The sequence below is a fragment of the Musca domestica genome, unplaced genomic scaffold (genome assembly GCF_030504385.1).
Source record: "Musca domestica strain aabys unplaced genomic scaffold, Musca_domestica.polishedcontigs.V.1.1 180, whole genome shotgun sequence".
NCBI lineage: Eukaryota > Metazoa > Arthropoda > Insecta > Diptera > Muscidae > Musca > Musca domestica.
Genome location: NW_026712239.1, coordinates 705,256 through 732,345, shown reverse-complemented (window position 1 = coordinate 732,345; position 27,090 = coordinate 705,256). Strand labels below are relative to the sequence as shown.

Sequence of the window (27,090 nt, the reverse complement as noted above, 5' to 3'; positions counted from 1 at the left end):
TACCGTTAGACGTCGTGGTGGCTTGGTGAATAAATTATTATAATTATTTTTAGGTTTAACATTTTTTTTTCATTGAAAGATAGAGGGAAAAAGCAAAACAAAACAACCGGCAAAAATAAGAAAACACAAACAATTCAAAGGTGTCTTTCTAATAAGAATGTAATGAGAGATGAGGGAAAAAATAACATGAGAGCTTGGGTGTTAAGTGCTCTCTCCATACATAATGAGAGTAAATGACAGAGAAATATTTATCATGAAACGAGCGGGAAAATAGATCATATTAATGGAGACTTGAAACGATTGACAGTTAACGAGGATTTTTTGAGGAAAAGTGATTTATTAAAATAGGAAAAGGATATTTTAAAAGCAAAATAAGGGAATATAAGTAAATAACTACATATTACAATTGTTGAATTAATATATACCGGCATGTGTAAGTATTTTTGTAACAAAGAAGTTACCTAATTTGTAAACCAATTAACACTGTTTGATTCTTTAGATTTCAGCAGATATCTTTCGATGGGATCTAAATTGATTGAAGACTAAGGACTTCTCAGAGGATACTACAATAGAATCTGATGTTAAATGAGTAATTCTAATCTTCAAGATGGAATTCTCAGAACATATGTGACATAAATTTTACAAAAAAAAAGAAAGATGCACGCCTCCTGGCGTAATAGGGATCTATAGAATATAGAAAAGGCGGGCCAACAAAAAAAAGAGACTAGGTCAACAAACCTAACAAGCTAGTCTGCCAAAACGTTCATGCTGCCGAGGTAACGTCATGTCTTAAATAAATCCAGCATCTGAAAAACGTTGGACTAGTAGTTTAAGGTAACTACGTTAGGGTGGTGCATTCGTTATTTGGCACAAAGTGTTGGAAAAAATTCGAAAGCCCTTTAAACCTATCCAAATGCGATTGGAAGATTAATGGCTATAACCATGAAGTAACATTTTCGAAAACAATTAAAATAATGCAAAAATATTCACAGATCATAAGACGAGCACCATACTTGACTTGTGTCGAACTGCAGTTTTGAATTTTTGGATCATGCCAAAATGATAAATTCCGCTTACATTCTCTGCCCGACTAAAGCTAAGTAAATTTTTTGAGAACTTTAAAATTTAAAACAAAATTGTTTTTAATGCCTCGAAAGTTTGTTATAGATAAGAAGCTATTTCGCTCCACGGCCTTTTTTTGGCAAACATTATCGCAGGGATTTTAAAAACACTTACACACCAACCAGCATCACGACATATAATGGCAGGCGTCTCCAACACCCACAAGGTCATTTACGAACTAAATACACATACACCCCTCATAAGCGCTTTACATTCGTCATTCATTCGTGGCGGCATGTTGTTGACCCTTTTCGAAAAAAATAAGCACATGAAAAACATTTTTTTTTTATAAAATTCAAACGGATGTCATTATCAGCTTTCATTTTATAATCGTTATATTCTCAATAACATCCAAATGTATATTTTTTTTCATTTCAGTGCAATGAAAAGCCTGGCATTTGTTTTATGCATATGTATTCAGTATTTTGTTGTTTTACAAGCTGATAATGCAGCACACTTGCCCCATGCATGCCTTATTCTCAGACCATTTGACAAAATGAGATTTTTGTTCAAAATCGTTTAAAGCGTTTGCTTGGAACGCCGCTTGTAGTGCAATCGGAAAAAAAAGGAAAATATCAAGCAAATGAAAAGAGAAAATTGAAAGTGTAAATGAACTTTGAGAACATGCACGCACGCAGCATGCTGGCTAATATTTTTTGAAGTCTTTGTTTGGGTCTTGAGGGAAAAGGATTTTGAATTTCTTTCTCAGCATAGAAGTGAGGCGAGAATTGCTGGGGTTCTTAGAAATTGCGTTGCCTTTAAGAAAACTTATCACATTTTGGAGAAGATTATGTGGGCTTAAAATGCCCTCTTACATAATTCTAATGCTTGCAGGATTAAGCAAACTCCATGGATTAATATTGCCAATTCCACACACTTTGAGGATGAATAGAATTTAAAAAATAATGTTTGGGCTTTCCTAACCCCTCAAAGCAAAAATTTTGCCGTCAAAGTAGAAATGACTTTTTGATCCAATTCCAAAACATTTTCAATTCAAGAATCTATCAGCAAAGACATGCCGTTGTAGATGATCGGACGGCAGGAATTCTTGTGTACATCCTACTTTACGGTACGTTTGTGGAATTCCCAAGAACGACGAGGAGAGGAGCAATGTGGCTACAGCATTAATATTCATGATCGATGTTGAACATCGTATCAGGTTTTTATACCTTCAAACATATGGCTAGAGAGGGTATAAATCATTTGATAAGGCCTAAAAACGAGCCTCATCGAAAAAATAGGTTTAGACCCTAGGTCTCTTTGGACCAAATCCGTTTCAGGACATTTGCATTCGATCTATCGATGTCCGTCCGTCGTGTGCCTGGCTGCTGTGCACAATAACTCTTGAAGGGAATATCCCATCTGATCCAAACTTGGTACCTCGTAATATTATTGTCAAACTAAGATCAAGTTCGAAGATGGGCAATATCGGTCTACTCCTTCTGGTAGCTCCCCCACAAAAAATCGAAATGTTCAAAAAATATATTTTCTGAACAGAAAGATGAACGATAATCCGATTTTGCTCCAACTTTGCGAAATCTAACATTTCCATCAATTCTAGGTCTTGTGCGAAAATGGAGAATATCGGTCCACTCGATCCAGTACCTCCCCCAAAAATGGTCAACATTTTAAACAATTATACCTCTTAAAAAATGTGATGTAAGTGTGCGATTGCCTTCACATTGCACACATCGCACTACTTTTATTAACCCAAAGTCTGGTGTGAAGATGGAATATATCGGTCCACTCCTTCTAATACCTCCCCCACAAAGGGTAAACATTTTGAATATCTGTAAAGCTGATAAAACACGAAATTAACATCCGATTCCTTTCAGACTTGGCACATCCCAATATTTCCATCAACACAAGGTCTGTCATAAGCATGGTAGAGACCGGACCATTCTGTCAGCATTTGCCAAACAAGTTCGAAAAGTTTATCTTGCAGTGACACCAGGACAACCCTAACCAATCGCACAGTTCGTTGGGTATTTTTTATGAAAATGTTATTTTTGGCATTCTATATGTCTCTGATTGAAGTAGCCACATGTGGGAGCAGAAGTAACATAGATTACAAATGTTGTTGCAAAATTGTCAGGCTTTATCCCTTTATTGTTGTTTTTATAAAAACAACGTTTGTTTATTAGTGGAGAACGATGGTAATGTTTACCAGGTTACAAATTTTATAGAAAATCCCATTATTTTCTTTTCAGTTATCCTAGATTTCCTCTGTCACAATGCCAGCTACAGGCATATATCTGGAATGAAGACAATAGTATATGTATTTGTTATTTCTATTTATCATTGCTATACAATACCCACATAATACGATACAATTTCTCTGTGTGTGTACACCCATAGGAATGTATCCCAACTCTGAACTGATAACACCACAAAATATTCAATGTATAAAGAACTTTTGTCGCCAGTCAACCAGCACTTGGTTACAAAATAAGGGGCGTCCGAAACAGCATCAACACCATATGAATTGATATTGACAGGCAAACGGGGCCGGCAACAAATAAAACTAATTGAATATTAATACATTGTACAGCGATATACATAAATGGTATACGATATAAATTCATTCAGTGATGAGTGCATACTACTTACAATCTAAATGTTTCTTCTTGGGACCAATGCACTCTTCCGTTGTGGCCTTGCATACCGATTTGGCCAAACCTTGACCGGCCAAACTGTGCCTGGCAGCCAGTAATCTGTCGTTAATTGTTTGTCCGGCCATAGACATGATGATGACTTGTGTTTTTTTTTTTTTTTTTTGTTTTGCGGCGTTTAATGCACAATTAATAAAATTAACCAAAAATTAATTTTAGTTTTTCTTTTTTTCTTGATTGTTTGATTGGCCTTTTCTTGGTTTTTTGTTGAAATTATTCCTTTTTGTAATGCGTTAATTCTTGTGACAGCCAACAGTTGTTATTTGTGTTAGAGAGAGAGAGAGAGCAGCAAAAAGGCGCGAGAGAATGAGGCAATTGATTTCTTTTGATGCAATTGTGACAATTTGTAGTTAATTTGTCTTCTTTTTCTTATTCCGCGTTTTTTTTTTTTTTGTCAAGTAATGAAAGTACCAGCTTTAATTACCATCAACTGCAAGTAAATTGTTAACATTTTTTATTAAAAAAAAAAAAAAGATAAACACACACGCACATTAGTCACCAAAAACACTAATCCCAAAAGGCCTTCAATTGCAAATGTGGGAAAGATAAAAGGCAAGAGAGAGCGAGCGAGAGAGAGACAATTGATTTGTTTTGATGTAATTGAGGCAATTTTTTATTAATTATATTTGTATTTTCTTTGGGGGATTTCACGTTTATGGCGATTAAAGAAGCAAACAACACATTTTCCATAATTTTCATGGTATTCTTAACACTTTTTGATTAATAAAACACAATCATTTTTATTCCCAAAGATATAAAATTGAAAGAGACAGGTAATTCTTTAATTTTTAGTTATTCTTTTATTTTTTTCACTTTGTTTTAATAATGAAGCACCCAGAATATATTTTCATTTAGTTAAAGTAATTTTTCGCAATAGTTTTATTAATAAAACACCCAATAATAATTTATTCCTTAGGACCCCCAATTGGGAGAGAGACAGAACATAAAATTAACAATTTTATTTAAAATTTTTGTTTATCGTTAGCTTTTTGAATTAATCTCAATTAATGAATCAATATACACAGCTTTTTCTTTAATTAAAGTATTTTTTAAAGTATTTTATTAACAAATTACACAATAAAAATTGTTTCCAATAGGGGCAGTGAGAGAGAGAGAGAGGATGATGAGGCAATTTGAAACAAAAATGCATTTTTTCTTTAATTTCTGCCCTCTTTTTAGTTTAATTCATGCATTTATGTTAAAAACTGGAGGAATGTTGTTTTTTATTAACTGCAATTAATTTCTAGTACTTTTCATTGATAAAACACGTAATAGTTGCTATTCCCTAAGAGCTCCCCAATTTGAAGAGAAGGAGAAAAGTAAACTCACAGCAATTAAAAATTATCCATAAATTTGGTATTTTTTGTATATTTTTGGCATATGTTTTAAATTATGAATGAATCCCAATTATATTCTACAGAAAATTAGTTATTTTTAAGACATTTTTGTTAATAAAACACAAATATTACTATTCCCCAAAAGTGTCAATGGGAAAAGAGAGGAAAAATGAGAGAATTTCACAAAACTAACAATTCTTACTAAATTTTTGTTCTTCTTCTGGCTTTTTTGCAATAAAATCGTTGTATTAAGTCCATGGTATCGATATCCATTAAAAATAAAAATATTTAATACTATTTCTATTAAAAAATCACATTTAATGTTCCTTATGACCACCCATTGAAAGAGGGAGAGAGAGAGAGCATAAGGCATCGATTTGTTTTGATGCAACAGTGGCAAATTTTTGCAAATATTTTGTCATTTTTTGCTCCTTTTTCCCACTTCTACCATAAAATTTAATTTGCAATTAAACTTTTAAACGGAAAAAAGTATTATATAAAAAACCCGCAATTCACAACATAATTCTCTCTCACACCTCCAGTTGGAATTATTTGACCGATAAGAGACACGAGTCAAGAACAGCAGCAACAACACCAACAACAAATCGACGACGACGTCGACACAAAGGAGCCACCGATATATAAAATAATAGGAATGACCCACAAAACAGTGTTTTATTTGGCACATCTTTTCCAAATGGCTCAACATACACACTTAAAACGCCCTCTAAATAACCGAGAGCGAGCAAACAACAAAAGAAAAACACCCCTTAAAAAAAACTCAAGTTACAACCATATGACGTTTACTTGATATTACAACAAATCCTTCTTCGCCGCTCAATGACGACAAGGCGACGACGTTCACTTTTCAAATTATTGTTTCGTTTTTCCTTTCAGTTGGCTTTCTTGTGGATTTATTGATTTTCTCCACACAAATCATATGATATGATATTTTGTAACAAACAAACAAACAACAACTACAACACACAATACGAAAACCCAATTAGAAATGAAAAAAGAAAAAACACTTTGCATAGGACAAGTGTGAGAGTGAGAGAGGGGACAACAATAAAATATGGAGGAGAGGCTCCATCCCATTAACCTATGAAGAATGTCAAAAAGATGTTGGATGTTGTTGTTGTTGCTACTGCTGCTGTTGGCGACGTGTGTAACCAATCTGTTGTTGTTTTTGTTATCAATACTAAGCTGCTGCTCTTCTCCATTGATTGCACACACACACTGTTTTTTCACTACTTCTTTTCTTCTTCTCAAGAACCAACTATTTGTTCTTCTTCTTAATGTCGTTAACATCATCGTCGTCGACGTCCACGACGTATTGGAATCAACATTTATATATTTCTTTCATTTTGTATCCACTTTTTTTTCTTCTCATGGAGGTTTGTTACTTTTGCCTGGCAGGCAGTAACAGAGAACACAGAAAAATACAGAATAAATTGGCTCTCAAATAATACGTGGCTCAAAATTTTTTTTGGATAAATATTCTTTTTATTTAACATAAAACACCAACAACAATCATTGAGACAATTTTGCAGCCAAATAACTCGCCCAAAATTCTTTCCAAAAAACCAAATTTTGTACCGTTGCTTTAACAACAAAAAACGCACACACACCGTAAATTGGAATTGTAATGCACAAGAAGAAATTAACGTAATTCACTTTTTTCTACAATAGCCAGCAGCTTGCGCACAGAAGAACACTCGACAACTTTTGCAATTCCTTTTTTTTCTTTGCTTCAATTGGCCTTTTCTATTAATTGGTATTCATAACACTTGTTTTATTATTTTCCATTTACAATAGACACTTTAATATTTACTTTTTTGTTGTAAGCTTAATTTTTTTCCTTCTTGGAAAATTTATATATTTTCTTTGACTTTTCTGCCCGTTTTAGTTGGATTTTTATGTATTTTTTCTTCTCTTGCCTAGTTCTTTCTCATTCGATTCGGATTTTTCAATTGTAAATGAGTATGTATCAGGGATATGTAGGTCGACTTATGTCCAATCGATTAATCGCCTTTGTATGGAGGGAAAATAATCGAATAATTGTATGAGTGATGTTGAGAGTTTGCATTATCCGGATATTTTAGCCATGCCCTCAGTTCCAGTCATTTGTAATGAAATAACTAATGAAACAAGAACTTTTCAAGTAAATATGGAAACGGGTAATTTGTCAAGATAAGATGGTAACAAAATAAATTTGACAAAAATCACATGATAACACACAGTAATTTGAATTACAGATTATCAACCGGGTACAAACGAATAAAAAACCGTGAAAAGGAACTTTGCTAGAGAGCACAGGGACAAAAATTAGTACTGAGTTGCAGGCTCTGGAAACGAGTTGTTCCCATGACATCGAAGAAAGTGCAAAACTGGTAGAATCTTGCAGGTTCTAAAATAAAGGAATAATCGACGATGACGAATTTTTCAGTGAAAGAACAAAGGATCCATATACTTCTAACAGAAAAATCCTCTTTTGTGCCTAGTCCTCCAGTCATTTTGTAAGTCCAAGTCACATCAGTATGTTTCGATAAGCCGACTCACATAAAGTTCGGGACAGTTCGCAGAAACAACATCAGCAACAATGGTTCGAAAAGTAAAGAAGCGACTTGAGCGAAACCCGCATCGCAGTGGCTGAAAAATGGTTTGTGAGCTGAACATATCGCAATATTCCATTCGGCAAATATTGAAAAATTAGCTCTTGGTAAAGCCATTGAAATGCCAGAAAGTGCAAGAACTTACACCGCAACCGCAACAGAAAGAAAATAGGCCAAAAAGAGCTAAATAACTCCCGAATTCGGTTTTCTCCGATGAGAAAACATTCGTTGTCCAGCAGTTTGTAAATAAACAAAATGATCGGGTTTACTTGCCAAAGAGGTCAGCTGAAAATGTGCACTTTGGGTTGGCCACCAGAACTCAAGCACTGGCCATGGTGATGGTTTGTGCCGCCATAACAGCCGATGGTCGCTTTCCGCTCGTATTAATCGACCGTGACATCAAAATAAATGCTGAATATTATCGCGAAAATAATTCTGGAGGGTGTATTAAAGCCTTGGGCACACAAACATTTTGGCCACAGACCTTGGACATTCCAACAGGACTCAGCATCATAGCACTCAGCACGCGCCACCCAAGTTACAAAATGAGGTTCCTCGCTTCATTTCCAGCGCACAATAGCCAACAAAATCTCCGGATACCAATCCGTTGGACTATTGTTTTTGGAGTATTTTGAAAAGCAAGGTTGGCACTAAACAATTCCAAAGAGTCGATCACCTCAAGCAAGCGCTTCGCCAGGAATGGGCCAAAATACCGCAGAGCAACATTCGGGCAGCGTGTGACGGTTTCAAGGCCACAATTCGTGCCAAAGTTGACCAATTCGAACAAATCTAAATTTATTCTATAAATTGATGCTATTTCCGACATTTTTTGCTTTCATTCAATAAAATTAAAAAAAATGTAAAAATAATGGCGTTTGACTTGGTTGCAGTTTTTTATCTCACCCTGTAAAGTGTTTCGCCAATTTTCGCCTTGTGCCCACAGAAAAATAATTTCTTTATATTTTCTTTTTTTCTTGGGAAAATTTTATATATTTTCCCTATTTTCCGTTTTTTTTAAACCATCTAGAGATAAACTTTTGTTTTATGAGAAATAACCAAAACCTACTGTATTTTCATTTTTTTAATGAAACAATGTGGCAATATTTGTCCTTTACAAGATAGGGTTATGGAAATCGACTTTGGTCGGGTAAGCAGCTGTGTCTTTATCAAACCAAAAATCGATTTCTAGAAACCTACATTGAAAAATTGTACACCTGTTTCTGTTTTCGATCTAAGGAACCAATTAACTGTCTTTCTGTTTTGATTCCCCATCTTTATTACTATTTTTCTGTGTCACCTTTCGTTTTAGAGATGCCATACTGCACTGTCCATAGTATTCGTACCATAACAAGTGCCGGTTGGTTACATTAAAAAGATGTCATATTTGATACGCAAGGCGATTAGCGATAAGGTGAGTAAAAAACACAATTTTAAAGATATTTATAAATAAAAACACATAAATTTGTATTATTTTTACATTTTCCACTATATATTCTCACAGATTACACAAATTGTAAGGAACAGTAATGTTTACTATGAGCTAGAGGCCCCCATAAAACGCAGCAATGGCAAGCCGGTATTGCAATGGTCGGTTAAGGGCAATAACTCTTCAGAGGAGGAGGTTTTCAAAGTCCTGAAAGCTGTTTCATCTTTAAAATATGACCCCGACTTGGTGCAGGAAATAAGACCCATTGAGGGTAGTGGGAAAACACCCAGCAAAGTGGAATTCCATTTACGCGAAGAAACTTATGTAAAATCTCTGCTAAATCAATCTGATAACGAAATACCTGTTGAGAGGAGCCACCAACATATGGTTTTTGAGTATAGTTCACCGAATATCGCCAAGCCCTTCCATGTGGGTCATTTGCGTTCCACCATTATTGGCAATGTTTTGGCCAATATACATCAGCAGCTGGGCTATCAAGTGAGCAAAATGAATTACCTCGGTGATTGGGGTACACAATTTGGTTTGCTGCAAGTTGGCGTGGAACTACTGCAGGCAACAGATGAACGGATACAAAATGCACCCATTGAAACTCTGTACAAAGCCTATGTTATGGCCAATAAGGAGGCAATTAATGATCCAACCATTGCCGACAAGGCAAGGGAATATTTTCGACAATTGGAATCGGGAAACCAATCTCCGGAAGTTATCAAACAATGGCAAAAATATAGGGAATATACCATTAATGAATTACAAACAGTCTACCAACGTTTGGGTGTTGCATTCGACATCTACGATTGGGAATCTTTGTATTCGCAAAAACACATCACAGCGGTCCTGCAAGCATTGGAATTGAAAAATCTCCTATTGCCCGAAAAAGATGGACGCAAAGTGGTTGAGGTCGATAATAGAAGGATACCTGTTATTAAGAGTGATGGCTCCACCTTGTATTTGACACGAGATATTGCTGCGCTTTTGGATCGATGGCAGCGATTTAAATTTGAACAGATTTTCTATATTGTGGAAAATGGCCAAACTGATCACTTTAAGGCATTGTTTCAAACAACCTGGAGGTTGAAGGAGGAGATTGATATTTCCAAGTTAAGGCATGTGAAATTTGGTCGTATCCATGGCATGAGTACCCGCAAAGGTCAGGCGGTCTTTTTGCGTGATCTTTTGGATGAGGCCCGTGATCGCATGCAGGAGAAACAGGCCCAGAGTCCAAGTAAGTGAATGAAATATTTGTAAAACAGCTAATTGATTTTTGCAAAGATTTTTTAGAAAAGAATTTGAAATTGAATTCGAAAATATTGGTAGCATTAAGGCAGAAAATCTCTGGGCAATGTTTTTGATGGATGAAACACTTATTCAGATATAAATGATATTGCAATTATTCCATCTGCTGTAGATTAGATTTTCTATATTGAAACCCTACATCATTTGGTTCAAAACTTCTCAAGATTGTGATTTCAGATTACAATAACTATCTATATTCCTGATCAGAGCATATTGGCTATTCCAGGCAACCCATAATTTGGCATCAGAGTGTCATCACCGATCGGCTGGTAATCAATTCGGAACACCAACTAACCCGAATCATAAGGCATTTCTAAATATATATACTTTATAGGTTATCAGATCAAATGGTCCTCTGTTCTGAAACAAAAATGAAACTGAAATTAGGGGAAATTGCAGATAAAAGAGGCCATTGAAAAGGAACTAAAAAATGAAACGGGCTTGAGACCAGGCATAAATTAATTCAAGGACAACATTCAAGCCGTAGTTGTTGATAGTATCTGTGACGGCATCAGTATAAATGCTACTCCGAACTGTCTGATAGGCTTCTTTCTCTAGAGGCGAGGAACAAATTAAGTTGAGTAGATAATAACATCTAACCTATTGGAACCATTAAACTCTTCAACTGCCCACAGAGTAAAAAATTTTAAAATGGTGCGGGATTGAGACTGGAATCAAATGTCTCAGGGAGTACTTTTTTGCAGATGAAAGGGTCCTCCGTAATAAAACTAAAAATTGATACTGTATCAGACCGGGCTTAAGTACTACTTTCCGAATAAATGTCCACATAGGGAAAATTACAGATAAAATAGTACATTGAATAGAGACTAAAAAGAAGCCGAGTTGAGACCAGGCCCAAATTAATTCAAGGGCGACATTCATGTCGTAGTTGTTGATAGCATCTGTGACTGCATCAGCATAAATTACACTTCCGAATTATCTGCTGGACTTCCTTTTCTAGTGGCTAGACAACAATTGTTGACTAGAGGTTAACACCCAAACATGTACGGCAGTGAATTGCATTATGGTAATATGTGGGAATGACCCTCGCATCTTCATGTAGAGGTTCACTGATGTTATCAGAGGCACCCATTCATTCTGACAGATCTAAATATTAATTCACTGCATTGCACTAGCATTCGCAAACCAATCTGGACCGCATAACTGACCACAGACTGACATATCGATTTGTAAGAGGTCAACAAAGTCTCCTCATTCTCTCAAGGCTGTCTGGAGGGCGAGAATTTTCGGAGATTTAGCGGTTAAACAGTTCGGGAGATATCAACTCTCCTAGACGAGAGAGGCAGGTCTGTATATATTCTAGTACGTAGCGCTAGAATTCACCGACAATTCAGGGGACGCATAGCTGGTCAAAGACCGACATATCGCTTTATAAGAGATCAACAAGTTCGGTCCCTCCGCGAGACAATTGCTATCGAATAATGCCTTTAGGAACATTTTCCTACTTTTCAATTTATATCTCAAGGCTGTGTGGAGGCTAAGAAATTCCGGATAGGTATAGGTTAAACAGTTCCTGAGATATCACCCCTTCTTAGGGAAATTCCCGTTTCACTCTACGGGGCTTAGACTTCTTGTTTCTGAATTCGCTTTATAAGAGATCAATAAGATCGTTCCTTCCGCGAGCAAATTGCTACCGGTTAGTGCCTTTAAGACCATGCTCGTACTATTCAATTTATACCTCAAGGCTTTCTGGAGGGCGAGAAATACCGGAAATGTAGAGGTTAAACAGTTCCTGAGATATCACCCCTTCTTAGAGAAATTCCCGTTTCCCTCTAAGGGACTTGTACTTATTGTTACGGAATTCCACGAATGACTGCCGTCCACACAAATAGTTGATTTTCCAACGTTTCAAACTTGGCCAGAGGGTACCAATTTCGACGTCTTTTACCAGGTGGCAAACTTGACTGTATTAAATGCCGTTGATAATTCAGGAGCTACCAAAATTCTTTGGCACGGCTAGTTCTGGTTTCGTCCTGGGATAAACATGTATGGATATGGTGTGCCATGTTGATGTAGTACTATGTTTAGGATGGAATCCGTGTTGATGGTTAGTAACAGGATAGCTTCCTGTAATGATGGGGAGGTATTTATGACCTCATTTACTGGCATCCTTGACTGGATCTAAAAGCAGGACAACGCAGCCCATTTCCCATGCTTCAAGAACAATATGAATGGCTAGCGACAGGCATTACTATAGAAACTTCATTGAGCGTTGCGGATGGTATTTGCAATATCACCCATCGTAAATTGTGGTGGTACTACCTCGACGGGAAGAGACCTAATACAATGTAGAGTTTTTCGCTTCGCCGAAGGTGCACATTTTCAGATGACTTCTTTGGCAAGTAAACACGATCATTTTGTTTGTTTACAAACTGCTGGACAACGAATATTTTCTCATCGGAGAAAACCAAATTTCGGCAATTTTTTTCTGTTGCAGTGTAAGTTCTTGCACTTTTTGGAATTTGAATGGTTTTACCCCGAGCTCATTTTTCAATATTTTCCGAATGGAATATTGCGATATGTTCAGCTCATTAGCCATTTTTCAGCCACTTCTATATAGCAACACCGAGCGATATTAGATATTTTGAAAAACCTTGAGGTATAATCTAAAATTTTGACTTTAAATTAACTATTCCTCAAAACGGAGGGTATAGTATTCCCATGCCATTTCTAGGTCCAGACTTCTTTATTTCCAAATAAATATATTCATTTATCGTCTCTCTTACAGCCACCAAAGTCGATGTGGATTCCAATGAAGTGGCCGATATTTTGGGTGTTTCGGCGGTGATAATCAACGATTTGAAGCAGCGGCGTCAAAGAGACTACGAATTCAGCTGGGACAAGGCATTGCAAATGAATGGTGACACCGGCGTTAAATTACAATATACCCATTGTCGTTTGTATAGTCTATTGGAACAAAATGAAAATATTGATTTGAATAACGTCGACACAGACCCAAATTGCCTGCAAGAACCCGAGGCACTAGATGTTCTCAATGAAATTGCCAAATATCCACAAATATTGTGGCAGGCCAAGGAGCAGTTGGAGGCCTGTATTTTAGTCAATTATTTGTTTGGATTGAGGTAAGAAGACCTCAGAAACTAAATTTTAAATAAATTAATCCATTTCTTTGATTTTAGCAACTCCACCAGTCGTGCCCTGAAAAGGTTACCCATCAAAACGGAAATTGATAGCAGGAAACAACAGCACAGATTATTGCTATTCAAAACTGCCAAGGGCATACTAAAACAAGGCATGGAATTATTGGGTTTGAAACCCTTAAACCAAATGTAAATTTTATTATTTGTTAACAAAAACACATTTAAAAAAGTAATACAACAGTAATTAACGTTTCTTCCATGTGTATTTGCGGCGGGCACCTTCCTGGCCGAACTTCTTGCGTTCACGTCTGCGATAATCACGTGTCAAAAGACCGGCTGAAAGCAGTTTTGGAAGAAGGGAAAAGAAACCAACAACAATTAGAACCAATCAATTTTTGTTCTCAATAAATAAAACAACAAAATGGACCTCAAAGATACTTTACCTAGACGCATCGATTCAATCGTTTCCTGATCAACAAAGCTACGCAAGCACATGGCAATGCCCCAGCGTATGGCACCCGCTTGACCCGAGCTGCCACCACCCTCCACATTGGCTTCGATGTCACATTTGCCCAGCATGTCGGTAAAGATCAATGGGAATAGAACCTGAAAAAAAAGACAGAAATGAAAGTCAATAATTTTGTAGATTTATTTCTGATATTTTTCTCTTCAAAGCTAAGCTACAATTTATCATTGCTTTTGTGGTGAATTTTGAAGTTTGGAAATTATGTTCCATCATTTCTATGTGAAGATGCTGTGAAATTGCGTGGGTCTTTGTTTGTTTTTTTTTTTGTTTGGACAAAATTGTTAGTTTTGTTGTTAGGTGAAATATAAGTCAGGTTGTCTTTGTTTGATGTGTTTCTTTCTTTGTCTTCACATTAACCATTTGTTTTTTTGTTGTTTTTTTTTGGAGATTAACAATCAATCAAAATCACAAAAAATAGCAAATTAGGCAAAAACTTTAGAAACCGGTAGGGCAATAGCATGACAGCAAACGTAAACAATTTATGTGTTTATGTTGAGAAGATTGGACTTTGATAAGCAGCATGACGACATGTCCAAAAAATATATGATTCAAAGTAGTAATTTCTTTGGAATCTTATAGAAATTGTTTGTTTTTTTTTTTCAATGGAGATATTCCATTAAAAATTCCCAAAGATGTTCAACTTAGAGTTTAATTCGAAAATACCACTAGGTTGGAGAAATCATTGTATTCATCCCGAAGACTAAAGGCGAAAAGTTAAAAGGGAAGAAGAAAAGTAACAGGAGTTTATTGATTAGAGATTTGGAAATCTGGATCAAACAATAAGTGATGGTAGAGTTCATATAACCGGTTGAAATTGTCATCTAAATTCGTCTTGTCTTTTAGTACAGTAGAAGTTTTATTATTCCGCATTAGATCCCCATATTTTTTTTATTTTGCCCCTATTCGGTTTTCCCCCTCAAATTTAAATTACATAAAAATAGCTCCTCATTACAATTAATTTCCTATTGATTCCAGTTAATGTTTGCCATTCAATTATCTATTCTGTTGTTTTGCATTTTTATATTAGTGAAATTTGCAACAACTGTTTGCAATTTCCCGAGCCAAATTTGAATACAAAAGCCTGTAAATTCTCACATACAGCCATCGACCGACCGACAACATTCTTCTCACTTTATAGCGTTGTTTAAAACATTCTGACGTGATCAAGCATTTTTGCTAACGACTTGATTTTTAATTATAGACCAACACCAGAAAAATTAAATTGGAGAGGAAAAATTATTCATTAGCTGATTTGGAAAAATGTCCAAAAGATTTTGTAAATTTCGTTGATAACAGCTTATTTAGGAGAGAGACAGAGATTGGATTTTATGGGGATTAACATTCAATAATCCAGTCGGAGAAAAAATGTTTGAGAGAGGCTAAAATTTTTGCCAGAATTTTAACCGGGGGTTTAAAAACAACCACAAAAAATTTAGAAAAGGAAAGAGGAGCAAAAAGGACGTTATTCGAAACATTTCTTAAACTAATTAATTCAAAAATAGTAACCTAGAATAGGTTGGTGGTGGAATTATAACAGAAAAAGGCTTGAGCGGAATATTTCCATTTTTTCTTCATTCAGGGAAAAAATAAACGACGTCATAGAATACTCAAGAAGAACAACCTAAGAAAATATTATCTTTGCCGAATCGTAATAAATTTAACTACGTCTAGAATTTATCTAAACGAGGTGCGTTGAGAAAGTTACAGAATTTTTCTGGTTCAGAAAAGAGCAAAATATCTTCATATATCTCTTTTTATGGAAGAGTCGAAGGTCTTTCTATGGAAAAGACGATTTTTTTTCCAAAAAAGACAGAAGTCCAAATGGTCTTCTAATGGAAGGACCGAAGTCCTTCACATAAGTTCTTCTCATAGAAGACCAGAAGGTCTTCTCATAGAAGACAAGGAGGTCTTCTCATAGAAGACAAGGAGGTCTTCTCATAGAAGACGAGGAGGTCTTCTCATAGAAGACGAGGAGGTCTTCTCATAGAAGACCAATTTCTTCATTATTTTCTTATTTATTTCGGAAATGTCGTATTATCCTTACAGTGTTTCCATAATTATCCACATTGTCGAAGGACATCCATTTTTCTCAACATGCGGCGAAACTATTATCCTTTTATTTGATGGGAGGTGGTCTATAATCCTCGACAAAATGTTCTTAAAACTAAACAACAGCAGGATCGGTCAACACCATTAACAAATTATTTCGTTTTTTTTTCGAGAAGCAATTGTATCCTTTTTTCTGGTGTCTGTAACTGCAAAATGTTATTTTATGCTTAGTTTTTGAATCCTTGGAGATTATTTAATGTTTAAAACTAATTCATAAAATATTCAAAATATTTTTTTTATATATTTTTTTTCAATTCAATCACGTATAATTTTTTTTTTCTTTCCAAAGGACATTGTTGCATTTCAAGACGCATTTGTTTTTGTTTGTTTTTCAAGTTTTTTTTTTCCTTTTTTGATATCTTTTTATTGTTGCTTTTCGTTTTTATTTTTTTTTTTTATTTTATATTAATTATTATTATTTTTTTGTTAATTGTTATTTCAAATATTTTAATTTTAGTTTATTTTTTATTGTTTTTTTTTCTTCTACATTTCTAAATGTGATGACCGCCGCCGTTTTGGTTTTTTTTTGCCTCAATTTTTTCGAAACTTGACCCGTACGAACTTTTCGCCACGACGTTGAACATTGAAATATTCCAAAGCGTTTTTCCACTCGCTTTGCATTCGAGGAGAGATGCGACAAAAGTTCGAACATAACGTTTATTTTTCGTCGGACTTTTTTTTTTTTGTTTTTTGATTTCGTTACTTAGTTTTATTTTTTGAGAAAAATCAACGGCTATTTTTTGTCGGTAGATCTGTTCTGTATCTCTGTCCGTCCATCCGTCTCCATGTATTCATCCATCCATTGGCTATGTGTCTGCTCGGAGAAGAGCAGAAGGTCTGCTCAGAGAATGTCTGCTCATAGTAGAGCCGAAGGTCTTCTCATAGAAGACGATGAGGTCTTCTCATAGAAGACGAGGAGGTCTTCTCATAGAAGACGAGGAGGTCTTCTCATAGAAGACGAGGAGGTCTTCTCATAGAAGACCAGGTGGTGGTCTTCTCATAGAAGAGCTGGAGGTCTTCTCATAGAAGAGCTGGAGGTCTTCCCATAGAAGAGCTGGAGGTCTTCCCATAGAAGAGCTGGAGGTCTTCTCATAGAAGAGCTGGAGGTCTTCTCATAGAAGAGGGAGGTCTTCTCATAGAAGAGCTGGAGGTTTCTCATAGAAGAGCTGGAGGTCTTCTCATAGAAGAGCTGGAGGTCTTCTCATAGAAGAGCTGGAGGTCTTCTCATAGAAGAGGCTGGAGGTCTCTCATAGAAGAGCTGGAGGTTTCTCATAGAAGAGCTGGAGGTCTTCTCATAGAAGAGCTGGAGGTCTTCTCATAGAAGAGCTGGAGGTCTTCTCATAGAAGAGCTGGAGGTCTCTCATAGAAGAGCTGGAGGTACTTCTCATAGAAGAGCTGGAGGTCTTCTCATAGAAGAGCTGGAGGTCTTCTCATAGAAGCGCTGGAGGTCTTCTCATAGAAGAGCTGGAGGTCTTCTCATAGAAGAGCTGGAGGTCTTCTCTCATAGAAGAGCTGGAGGTCTTCTCATAGAAGAGCTGGAGGTCTTCTCATAGAAGAGCTGGAGGTCTCTCATAGAAGAGCTGGAGGTCTTCTCATAGAAGAGCTGGAGGTCTTCTCATAGAAGAGCTGGAGGTCTTCTCATAGAAGAGCTGGAGGTCTTCTCATAGAAGAGCTGGAGGTCTTCTCATAGAAGAGCTGGAGGTCTTCTCATAGAAGAGCTGGAGGTCTTCTCATAGAAGAGCTGGAGGTCTTCTCATAGAAGAGCTGGAGGTCTTCTCATAGAAGAGCTGGAGGTCTTCTCATAGAAGAGCTGGAGGTCTTCTCATAGAAGAGCTGGAGGTCTTCTCATAGAAGAGCTGGAGGGTCTTCTCATAGAAGAGCTGGAGGTCTTCTCATAGAAGAGCTGGAGGTCTTCTCATAGAAGAGCTGGAGGTCGTCTCATAGAAGAGCTGGAGGTCTTCTCATAGAAGAGCTGGAGGTCTTCTCATAGAAGAGCTGGAGGTCTTCTCATAGAAGAACTGGAGGTCTTCTCATAGAAGAGCTGAAGGAGGTCTTTGCATAGAAGACCAGAAGGACTTCGCATAGAAGACCAGTAGGTCTTCGCATAGAAGACCAGTAGGTCTTCGCATCTTCTCCAAGTCATAGAAGACGAGGAGGTCTTCTCCAAGAAGACCAGAAGGTTAGATAGAAGGCCAGAAGGTCTCCGCCAAGAAGACCAGAACGTCTTCTCCAAGAAGACCAGAAGGCCTTCTCCAAGAAGACTAGAAGGTCTTCTCCAAGAAGGCCATAGAAGATCCCAACTTTTTATTTTTGTAGAACACCATCTGGTCTTCCAGACGAAGGAATAATGCCAAACCCGGGCCTCGCATAGTCTCTTGCATTCGGAATAAATTACAAATAACAGATGGACGACGGCAGCGTTTGGAACTAATGTATATACTAAATTCATCAATCACAACAACATCAGCAGCAATAACAACAACAACAATATCAGTATGATCATCAACGGCAACAACAATGACGACAAAACAACAAAACGACATACAATGGTTTTGTGATCAGATCTGTAAAACGGACGCATGGATGTGAGGGCGGACCAACAACAACAAACCGATCACATAGCCAATGGATGGATGAATACATGGAGACGGATGGACGGACAGAGATACAGAACAGATCTACCGACAAAAAATAGCCGTTGATTTTTCTCAAAAAATAAAACTAAGTAACGAAATCAAAAAACAAAAAAAAAAAAGTCCGACGAAAAATAAACGTTATGTTCGAACTTTTGTCGCATCTCTCCTCGAATGCAAAGCGAGTGGAAAAACGCTTTGGAATATTTCAATGTTCAACGTCGTGGCGAAAAGTTCGTACGGGTCAAGTTTCGAAAAAATTGAGGCAAAAAAAAACCAAAACGGCGGCGGTCATCACATTTAGAAATGTAGAAGAAAAAAAAACAATAAAAAATAAACTAAAATTAAAATATTTGAAATAACAATTAACAAAAAAATAATAATAATTAATATAAAATAAAAAAAAAAAATAAAAACGAAAAGCAACAATAAAAAGATATCAAAAAAGGAAAAAAAAAACTTGAAAAACAAACAAAAACAAATGCGTCTTGAAATGCAACAATGTCCTTTGGAAAGAAAAAAAAAATTATACGTGATTGAATTGAAAAAAAATATATAAAAAAAATATTTTGAATATTTTATGAATTAGTTTTAAACATTAAATAATCTCCAAGGATTCAAAAACTAAGCATAAAATAACATTTTGCAGTTACAGACACCAGAAAAAAGGATACAATTGCTTCTCGAAAAAAAAACGAAATAATTTGTTAATGGTGTTGACCGATCCTGCTGTTGTTTAGTTTTAAGAACATTTTGTCGAGGATTATAGACCACCTCCCATCAAATAAAAGGATAATAGTTTCGCCGCATGTTGAGAAAAATGGATGTCCTTCGACAATGTGGATAATTATGGAAACACTGTAAGGATAATACGACATTTCCGAAATAAATAAGAAAATAATGAAGAAATTGGGAAACCTTACTCATCTCTAAAAAAAATCAGGATATGTAGAGATGAGTTCAGGTTGGAGTATATTAACATAAATTTAAGGAGCAAATTGTAATCTAAAGGATTGAAACAAAAAATTGAAATATGACTGCCAATAATTCCAACATTTTATTGAGAATAAATTCGGTTTTTCGAATGTCAGAAAAAGCGATCTTTGGATATTTAAAAATTTTGAAATTTGAATTCTATGGAGGTACAAAATCAGGCTTAATTTCATTATTGTTTTGTTCTTTCTAAAAACAGCGTTTGTTCATTAGTAAAGAAATATGGTAATGTTTACCAGGGGGTAGGGCAGGGAATACCTAGGTTTCGGAAAGAACTACCAATCCTCTTCAGTTTCTTTGTTTTTTTTTTTGTCTGGAATATCCTCCCCAGGATTTTTTTACCCAAGTGACGAGATCGTAAGCTCAATAGAAGGATCCGAAAGAATTTTAATTTAATTTGATTCTATATTTCCTCTTCTATCGGTAGCAGTATTCAAATGTATTTTTTTATAAAAAAATTCCAAAGTACTTGAAAAAAAAAAATATTTTTTAACATCCATAAAAAGAATTGTTTTTTTTTTGCAAGGAGCCCTTAAAAAATTGTTTTTAAAAATCCCCGAATCTTGTTCAGCAATTCCCTGATATTTTTTTAAAAGCCGCGATTTTAAAAATCTTTGGCAAAAAATCCTAAAATGATTTGTTGGACGGAAGTCCTTGGAAAATATCACATTTTTTTTCAGGGAATCTTACATTTATCCGACAAATAAGTCTTTAAAAATATTTTTAGGAAAACCTTAAAACAATTATTTGTAAAAATAGGTTTTTTTTGTTCAGGAATCCGTTGGAAGATCGTTGACATAAAGCCACAATTCTTGGCCAAGTGAGCCTTCAATAAAATGTAATCATTTAGGATAGGATTCTTTAATATTTCGTGAAAACAAAAATTATAAAAAAACACATAATTTTATCGGGATGGTCCGATCTCTACTATCTTTATAAAAGATCTTGTGTTGATAGACATATTGAGATGTGCCAATTCTGAATCGAATCGGATTTTAATTTCGGGTTTTATGAGCTTCATGGATACTCAACATTTTGAGCCTTTGTGGGTGGAGATACCAGAAAGAGTGCACCGATACATTCCATCTTCACACCAGACCTTGGGCTAATAAAAATATTGCAATGTGTGTAATTTTAAGACAATCGTATTCTTACATTACATTTTATAATAGATATAATTATTCAAAATGTTGGCCCTTTTGTGGTATTGTCAATTTTCGCACCTGACCTAGCATCGATGCAAATATTGGGATTTACAAAGTTGGAGGAAAATCGGATTATCTTTTCTTCTTCTGTGCAGAAAATTATATGAAAATCTTGACATTTTGTGGTAGAGGTACCAGATGGAGTGCACTGGTATTGCTCATCTCTGAACTCGATCTAAGTTTTGATCAAATCGGATACTGCCTTCGATCGATCGGATATCGTGTGCACCAACCAGACGGACGGACATTGCTAGATCTACGCGAAATGCCCTTAAACCGATTTGGTCCAAAGATATGTGGAGTCTAAAACCTTTATTTCGATGAGGCACGTTTTGGCAGTATCAAATGATATATACCCTCTGTAGACATATGGCTGAGGGTATTAAAACCCACGTCTTTACCTAATATTCTTAAAAAATATTCTACTATAGTCTGCCAAGTCTTTAAAAAATATTTTTAAAAATTTAAGAACCCCGTTTGTTTTATTGTTTTTTTTTTTTTATTTTTAATCCAGGACTTTTGTCAGGCAAGTGGTTGCAATTTCCATTTTTTTTTTTTGGAACACTACTTTTTCAATATGCCTATAAGATCCTTAAAATTCCTGAAAAAAAAATAGAAGTTTTTTGATGAGAAGTCTTTGGAAAAAATATTTTTAAGAATCCACGATTCTTGTTCAGGAATCCGTTGAAAACTATTTTTTAATAAAAATCTGGGTTTTTGGGAAATGTGGCCTTTCATAAAAACTAAGAATATTGGCATGGAATTCCCAGAAAAAATATTCCCAATCTTGGCATCAGGTCAAAATTGGACAAACATATTAAGATGCGAATAATTTGACCAAAACCGATAACTTATTCGTATAAAACGTGATTACCGGTTCTTGAAAAAAATGACCTTACAAAAGAAACACGCTTTCTGTTAAAAAAACATGACCTTAATATGATCACTTTTAAACTTTTCAACACCAAAAGTCCCCTACACGAAAGTCGACTTAGGCACCCCTATTGTAAACCTACATCTAAATTCATGGCGGTTGTGCACATTCCCATCTTTTGATAAATTTCTTTTTCGATTGAAGAGCCTTTTTATACCCTCCACCTTGGAAAGGAGGGTATATTAACTTTGTCATTCCGTTTGTAACATCCCTAAATATTCGTTTTAGACCCCATAAAGTATATATATTCATAATCAGCATAAAATTCTAAGTCGATTTAACGATGTCCGTCTGTCTGTCTGTCTGTTGAAATCACGATACAGCCCACATTATTTGACGTAGAGCTCCAAAATTTAGCAGAGCTATTTGCATTGTGTCTAGGATGGTTGGTATTGAAAATGAGATATATCGGTCCACGTTCTGGTATAGTCCCCATATAACGGTACCTCCCGATATTCGGTATTTTGATGATTTATGCCACATTTTTTCACGGATTTGTCTTAAAATTGGTATTTGTAGGTCATAGCGGGTCCCTGAGCGTGTGGCAAAACATTGCATGTATAGGTCCACGTTGTGGTATAGCCCCCATATAAAGGTACCTCCCGATATTTAGTATTTTAGTTTTTTTTACCACATTTTTTCATGGTTTCCAGCTCCGGTGGCGAAACATTGTAATTATAGGTCCACGTTTTGGTATAGCCCCCATATAACGGTACCTCCCGATATTCGGTAATTTGATGATTTTTGCCACATTTTTTCAGGGATTTGTTCGAAAATTGGTATTTGTTGGTCATAATTGGTTCCAGCTTCGGTGGCGAAACATTGCATGCATGGGTCCATGATTTGATATAGCCCCCATATAACGGTACCTCCCGATATTCGGTATTTTGATGGTTTTTGCCACATTTTTTCACTGATTTGTCTAAAAATTGGTATTTGTGGGTCATAATGGGTTCCAGCTCCGGTGGCGAAACATTGTAATTATAGGTCCACGTTTTGGTATAGCCCCCATATAACGGTACCTCCCCATAATCGGCATTTTAATGGTTTTTGCCACATTTCTTCTAATGTTTCTTTTACCCTAAGGTGGAGGGTATTAAAAGTTTGGCCCGGCCGAACTTAATGTTTTTTTACTTGTTTTAATGTGAAATTGCAAATTAATTTGCGACAATGTATTGGCCTCAGAATATGGAAAGGCACATAAAAACTTTTTTTTTAATTTGAACTTTTTTGTTTCTTACAGTCCAACTTAATTTCATAAATGTCCCATTTTTCTCAAATTAATCATTATTGTATGGTGTAAACAATCTACGATTAATAATCATTAATAAACAAGAATTTCAAATCATAAAAGTCAATTAAGCGCAAACATTTGTTGACATGTGAAGCTAATTTACAATTGCCAATAAACATTAATGACAACTTTGTTTGGCTTAGGGCTAGAAATTAATTGGTACCTTTCGGCAAAATTAAAAAAAACCCACGCATCTTAATTGTGTTTATCTATTAACAGGCAAAAAAATAATACAAATATATAATATAAAATGTTCTCCCGGAAACTGTTCTTACAAAGATCGCTAAGGAAGAGAACAGGAGAGGAAAAAAAGTCAATTTGAAAAACATGAGAATTACATTTTTTGTCCTAAAAATAGAGCCAATCATAAATGTCAGCGGGAAATTCTCTTCCCACGGAAAGCATTTTTCTCCTCAATCCTCAAATCATGAATATTAGATTAGAAATAATTTGTGAATATGGCAACACTAATGTGTCACATTCGTACCTTGTGTATCCTATTTCTTGTGCAAAGTGGTGCAAATTTGAAGATCTTTTCTTTTTAATAAAAATTAAGTAATTTATACCAACTAATTTTCGATATTAGGATTCGATTACATGTTTTGGATGTTGATAAGAGTGTGACTTGACATAACGTTTTAAATATCTGCACGATATTCCTCCAATCATGAACATAATTTAGTAGAAACAACTTGCGAATATGACAATGCTAATTGGTCTTTTTTCGTACCTTGAGTATCCTACTTTTTTGTGCAAATTTGAAGAGCTTTTGTTTTTAATTGAAATTGTGCTCCAACTAATGTTCAAGATTAGGATTCGATTATATTTGTTAGATGTTGATATGTCTCGGGAACAGTACAGCAGCAAAGTTCAAATATGTAATACCCGCCCGAAATTCTATTCCCATGGACAGCCTTTATATCACGACAGATCCTTCCTCCATTTTCATGATTATAAATAAAAGAGAAAAACATTCTTTGTTGTTGCAAAAAAAAAAAAATGTGAAACGCTTCAAAAATTAGCGATCCAATATTTACATCACCTTGACACGTTGTATAATATTTATATCAGTCTTAGGTTATATAAGAATTGGTCAATATTGGCCAAGTGTTTAGGAACCTCCTCCGTAAAGGGTCAACAGTTTAAATAATTATAACTCAAGGCTGGGGGTATACATCTGTCGGCAAAACCGACTGACACTATTTTAATTGTTTTAATTTAATTTTTAATTTTCATAAAAACAAAAGGATTTGAAATTTCCAACAATTAGAGCAACAAATAGGATACACAAGATACGAAAAAGAGCCATTCGCGTTGCCATCTTCGAAAATACTGTTTCTCTTCAATTATTCATGACTCGAGGAATTATCTCTCGGGACATATGCTTTTCATGGGTGTAGAATTCCGCTCGGATATTCATGATTGGGCTGATTGATTATGAATGGAAACTGGAATCAAGTATTGATTTCATATTCTATTTTAAAATGCATTGCTTAAATTATTTTTTTTTATTAATTTTTAATAAAAATAAATCCCCGAATAAAAAATTCTCCGAAAATTTTGAAATCATTCAAAGTTTATAATTAAAATTTCAATAATAATTTTATGTGACGTTCAAACGACAATAAACACCCGCTAGTCAAAAAAAAAAAAATTAATTGACTGGGTAGAGGAGTTCAATCAAATTGATTAATTAGCGACACGAGTCGCAAAACCTTTTCTCTGCGCATTTTAATTGGGAGAAACGTCATCTGCACCATAGGTCAATGGAAATTTCAAGAAATTTTAACTTTTTTTATTGTTTTTTATTTTTTTAATAACAAATTTCATCAAAAACAATAATTTTAATAATTATTAACAACAAACAGTGCACAGAGCACAGTGGAGAGAATATGAGAGAGAGAGAGAGAGCAACAACGTGTGATGGCAAAAAAAATTTGTTTGTCTTCAATTAAATGTTGTTCTTTTTTTTCTTTCCAAATTCTTCTTTTCCATATAATATTAACCCAGTAAAGAAATAACAAAAGAATGATTAATAAAAACACATTTTGTTGTTATAGTAGTTTATTTTCTCCTCCTCATTCAGGTTGTATTTGTATATGTGTGTATGTGCCTCTTGAAAAGAAAAACTTTTATTATTGTCTACTTTTTTTTCGCTCTATGGCATCAGGTTTTCAAATTGAAGATATCATCATCATCAACAACAGCGTTAGCGACGTTGCGTCTTTCTTTCATTTTTTGCTCAGGTTCAAGGGCAGATCATGTGTAGAAATAGTAAAAGAGACATTAAAGAAAGCAAAAAACGAAACGAAAAGAACGAACGAATTGCAGAAAAACTAAACTGATGACCGCTCACTTTTCTATAACTCAGAAGTGGCGTTTTGACGAGTATTCTGTCATTTTTAGAATTTCTACTGTTATTGAGAAATGTGAGAGGGTGTGAGAGAGCTCCTCTCAGAGAAATTGGAGACTCAAAGAGCAGTAATTAAAATTTCCTATAAATGTGTCAAAACTCCCTCTCAAGAACTTTACCACTTTCTTCAGGGATTTAAAACTTCTTCTCTTTGCTCAGCCTCTCTCTCTCCCATGAGCATCAAAACAAGCGACGCCTATGCTTGTTATGAGCAACAAAAAAACACCGCACAAAAAATTAACAATAGCCTGAGTTGAGAAAATGTGAAAATAACACAAAAAAATAATTTACTGCTCCTGAGTTTTGAATGAAAAATTCAAGTGTGAAGATCGTCAAATAAATCATCATCAGCACCGGCAGAAAACGCCAAGACTGCAACAAATCAAGACATCATCTACCCAGCCACCCACCGCACCCTTTTTTTCCACCTGACCTACGAAGCAAGATCGGCCATTGTTATTGAATTGAAATTGCGACAAAATATGAAAAAAATCAGGAGAATGAAGAAAATCTGATTTTTCAAATACAGATGTACTGGCAAATGCTTTGTATATGTATTGGAGATCTGGAGATGTTTTAGCTGTTTAATAGAGACATTATAGGTCTATGGAAGATCTAAGGGAAAATTAAAGGAGCTACAGCTCTTCTATGGCCTATAGCAGTTCCTCTATGGATAACTGAAGACCTATGGACAATAGAAGACATCCAGGACTTCTATGGACAATAGAAGACTTCCAAGTCTTTATGGACAATAGAAGACCTCCAGGTCCTCTACTGTCAATAGAAGACCTCCAGGTCTTCTACGATCTATAGAAGACCTCCAGGACTTCTATGGACAATAGAAGACCTCTAGGTCTCTTATAGACCTTAGAAGACCTTCAGGTCTTATATGGTCAACGGAAGACCTACAGGTCTTCTACGCTCTATAGAAGAAATCCAGGTCTTCTACGCTCTATAGAAGACCTCCAGGTCCTCTATGGTCAATAGAAGACCTCCAGGTCTTCTATGGACAATAGATGATCTCCAGGTCTTCTATGGTCTATAGAAGATCTCCAGGTCTTCTATGATCAATAGATGACCTCCAGGTCTTCTATGGTCAATATATGAGCTCCTCTTCTACGCTCTATAGAAGACCTCCCGGTTTTCTATGAGCGATAGAAGACCTCCAGGTCTTCTGTGGTCAATAGAAGACCTCCAGGTCCTCTATGGTCAATAGAAGACCTCCAGGTCCTCTATGGTCAATAGAAGACCTCCTGGTCTTCTACGGTCTATAGAAGACCTCCTGGTCTTCTATGGTCAATAGAAGACCTCCTGGTCTTCTATGGTCAATAGAAGACCTCCTGGTCTTCTATGGTCAATAGAAGACCTCCTGGTC

The 27,090-nt window shown here is 35.6% G+C and overlaps 4 protein-coding genes across 4 annotated transcripts in view; 2 read left to right on the top strand and 2 right to left on the bottom strand.

Annotated features, from left to right (window-relative positions):
• Window positions 1–7,117, bottom strand: part of LOC131801913 (phosphatidylinositol-binding clathrin assembly protein LAP) — a 58,219-nt gene extending 51,102 nt beyond the window's left edge. The window contains 2 exon segments of the mRNA XM_059121014.1: window positions 3,733–4,224; window positions 6,966–7,117. Of these exon segments, the coding sequence (XP_058976997.1) occupies window positions 3,733–3,868 (136 nt within the window). The 5' untranslated portion in view covers window positions 3,869–4,224; window positions 6,966–7,117.
• Window positions 7,118–8,932: 1,815 nt separating this feature from the next.
• LOC131800402 (probable arginine--tRNA ligase, mitochondrial) lies at window positions 8,933–13,801 on the top strand. Its single transcript, XM_059121013.1, has 4 exons — window positions 8,933–9,157; window positions 9,248–10,415; window positions 13,236–13,590; window positions 13,648–13,801. Exons 1-4 carry the CDS (start codon window positions 9,122–9,124, stop codon window positions 13,799–13,801), a joined length of 1,713 nt encoding a protein of 570 aa, XP_058976996.1. The 5' UTR covers window positions 8,933–9,121.
• LOC101891648 (small ribosomal subunit protein uS9m) overlaps window positions 13,768–27,090 on the bottom strand; it is a 59,203-nt gene continuing 45,880 nt past the window's right edge. The window contains exons 7-8 of the mRNA XM_005183067.4: window positions 14,052–14,214; window positions 13,768–13,944 (exon numbers count right to left, since the gene is read on the bottom strand). Of these exons, the coding sequence (XP_005183124.1) occupies window positions 13,853–13,944; window positions 14,052–14,214 (255 nt within the window). The 3' untranslated portion in view covers window positions 13,768–13,852. The remainder of the gene's footprint in view (window positions 13,945–14,051; window positions 14,215–27,090) is intronic.
• Window positions 19,529–27,090, top strand: part of LOC101891467 (transient receptor potential channel pyrexia) — a 42,981-nt gene continuing 35,419 nt past the window's right edge. Inside the window, exon 1 of the mRNA XM_059121012.1 lies at window positions 19,529–19,736. The gene's annotated coding sequence lies outside the window, so the exon portion shown is untranslated. The remainder of the gene's footprint in view (window positions 19,737–27,090) is intronic.

What these genes read in the sequence shown, in the direction of transcription:
- LOC131800402 (XM_059121013.1), top strand. Translation starts at nt 9,122, where the DNA reads ATGTCATATTTGATACGCAAGGCGATTAGCGATAAG. An exon ending in GAAACAGGCCCAGAGTCCAA is followed by an intron (nt 10,416 to 13,235) that starts GTAAGTGAATGA and finishes TCTCTCTTACAG; the next exon opens with CCACCAAAGTCGATGTGGAT. An exon ending in AATTATTTGTTTGGATTGAG is followed by an intron (nt 13,591 to 13,647) that starts GTAAGAAGACCT and finishes CTTTGATTTTAG; the next exon opens with CAACTCCACCAGTCGTGCCC.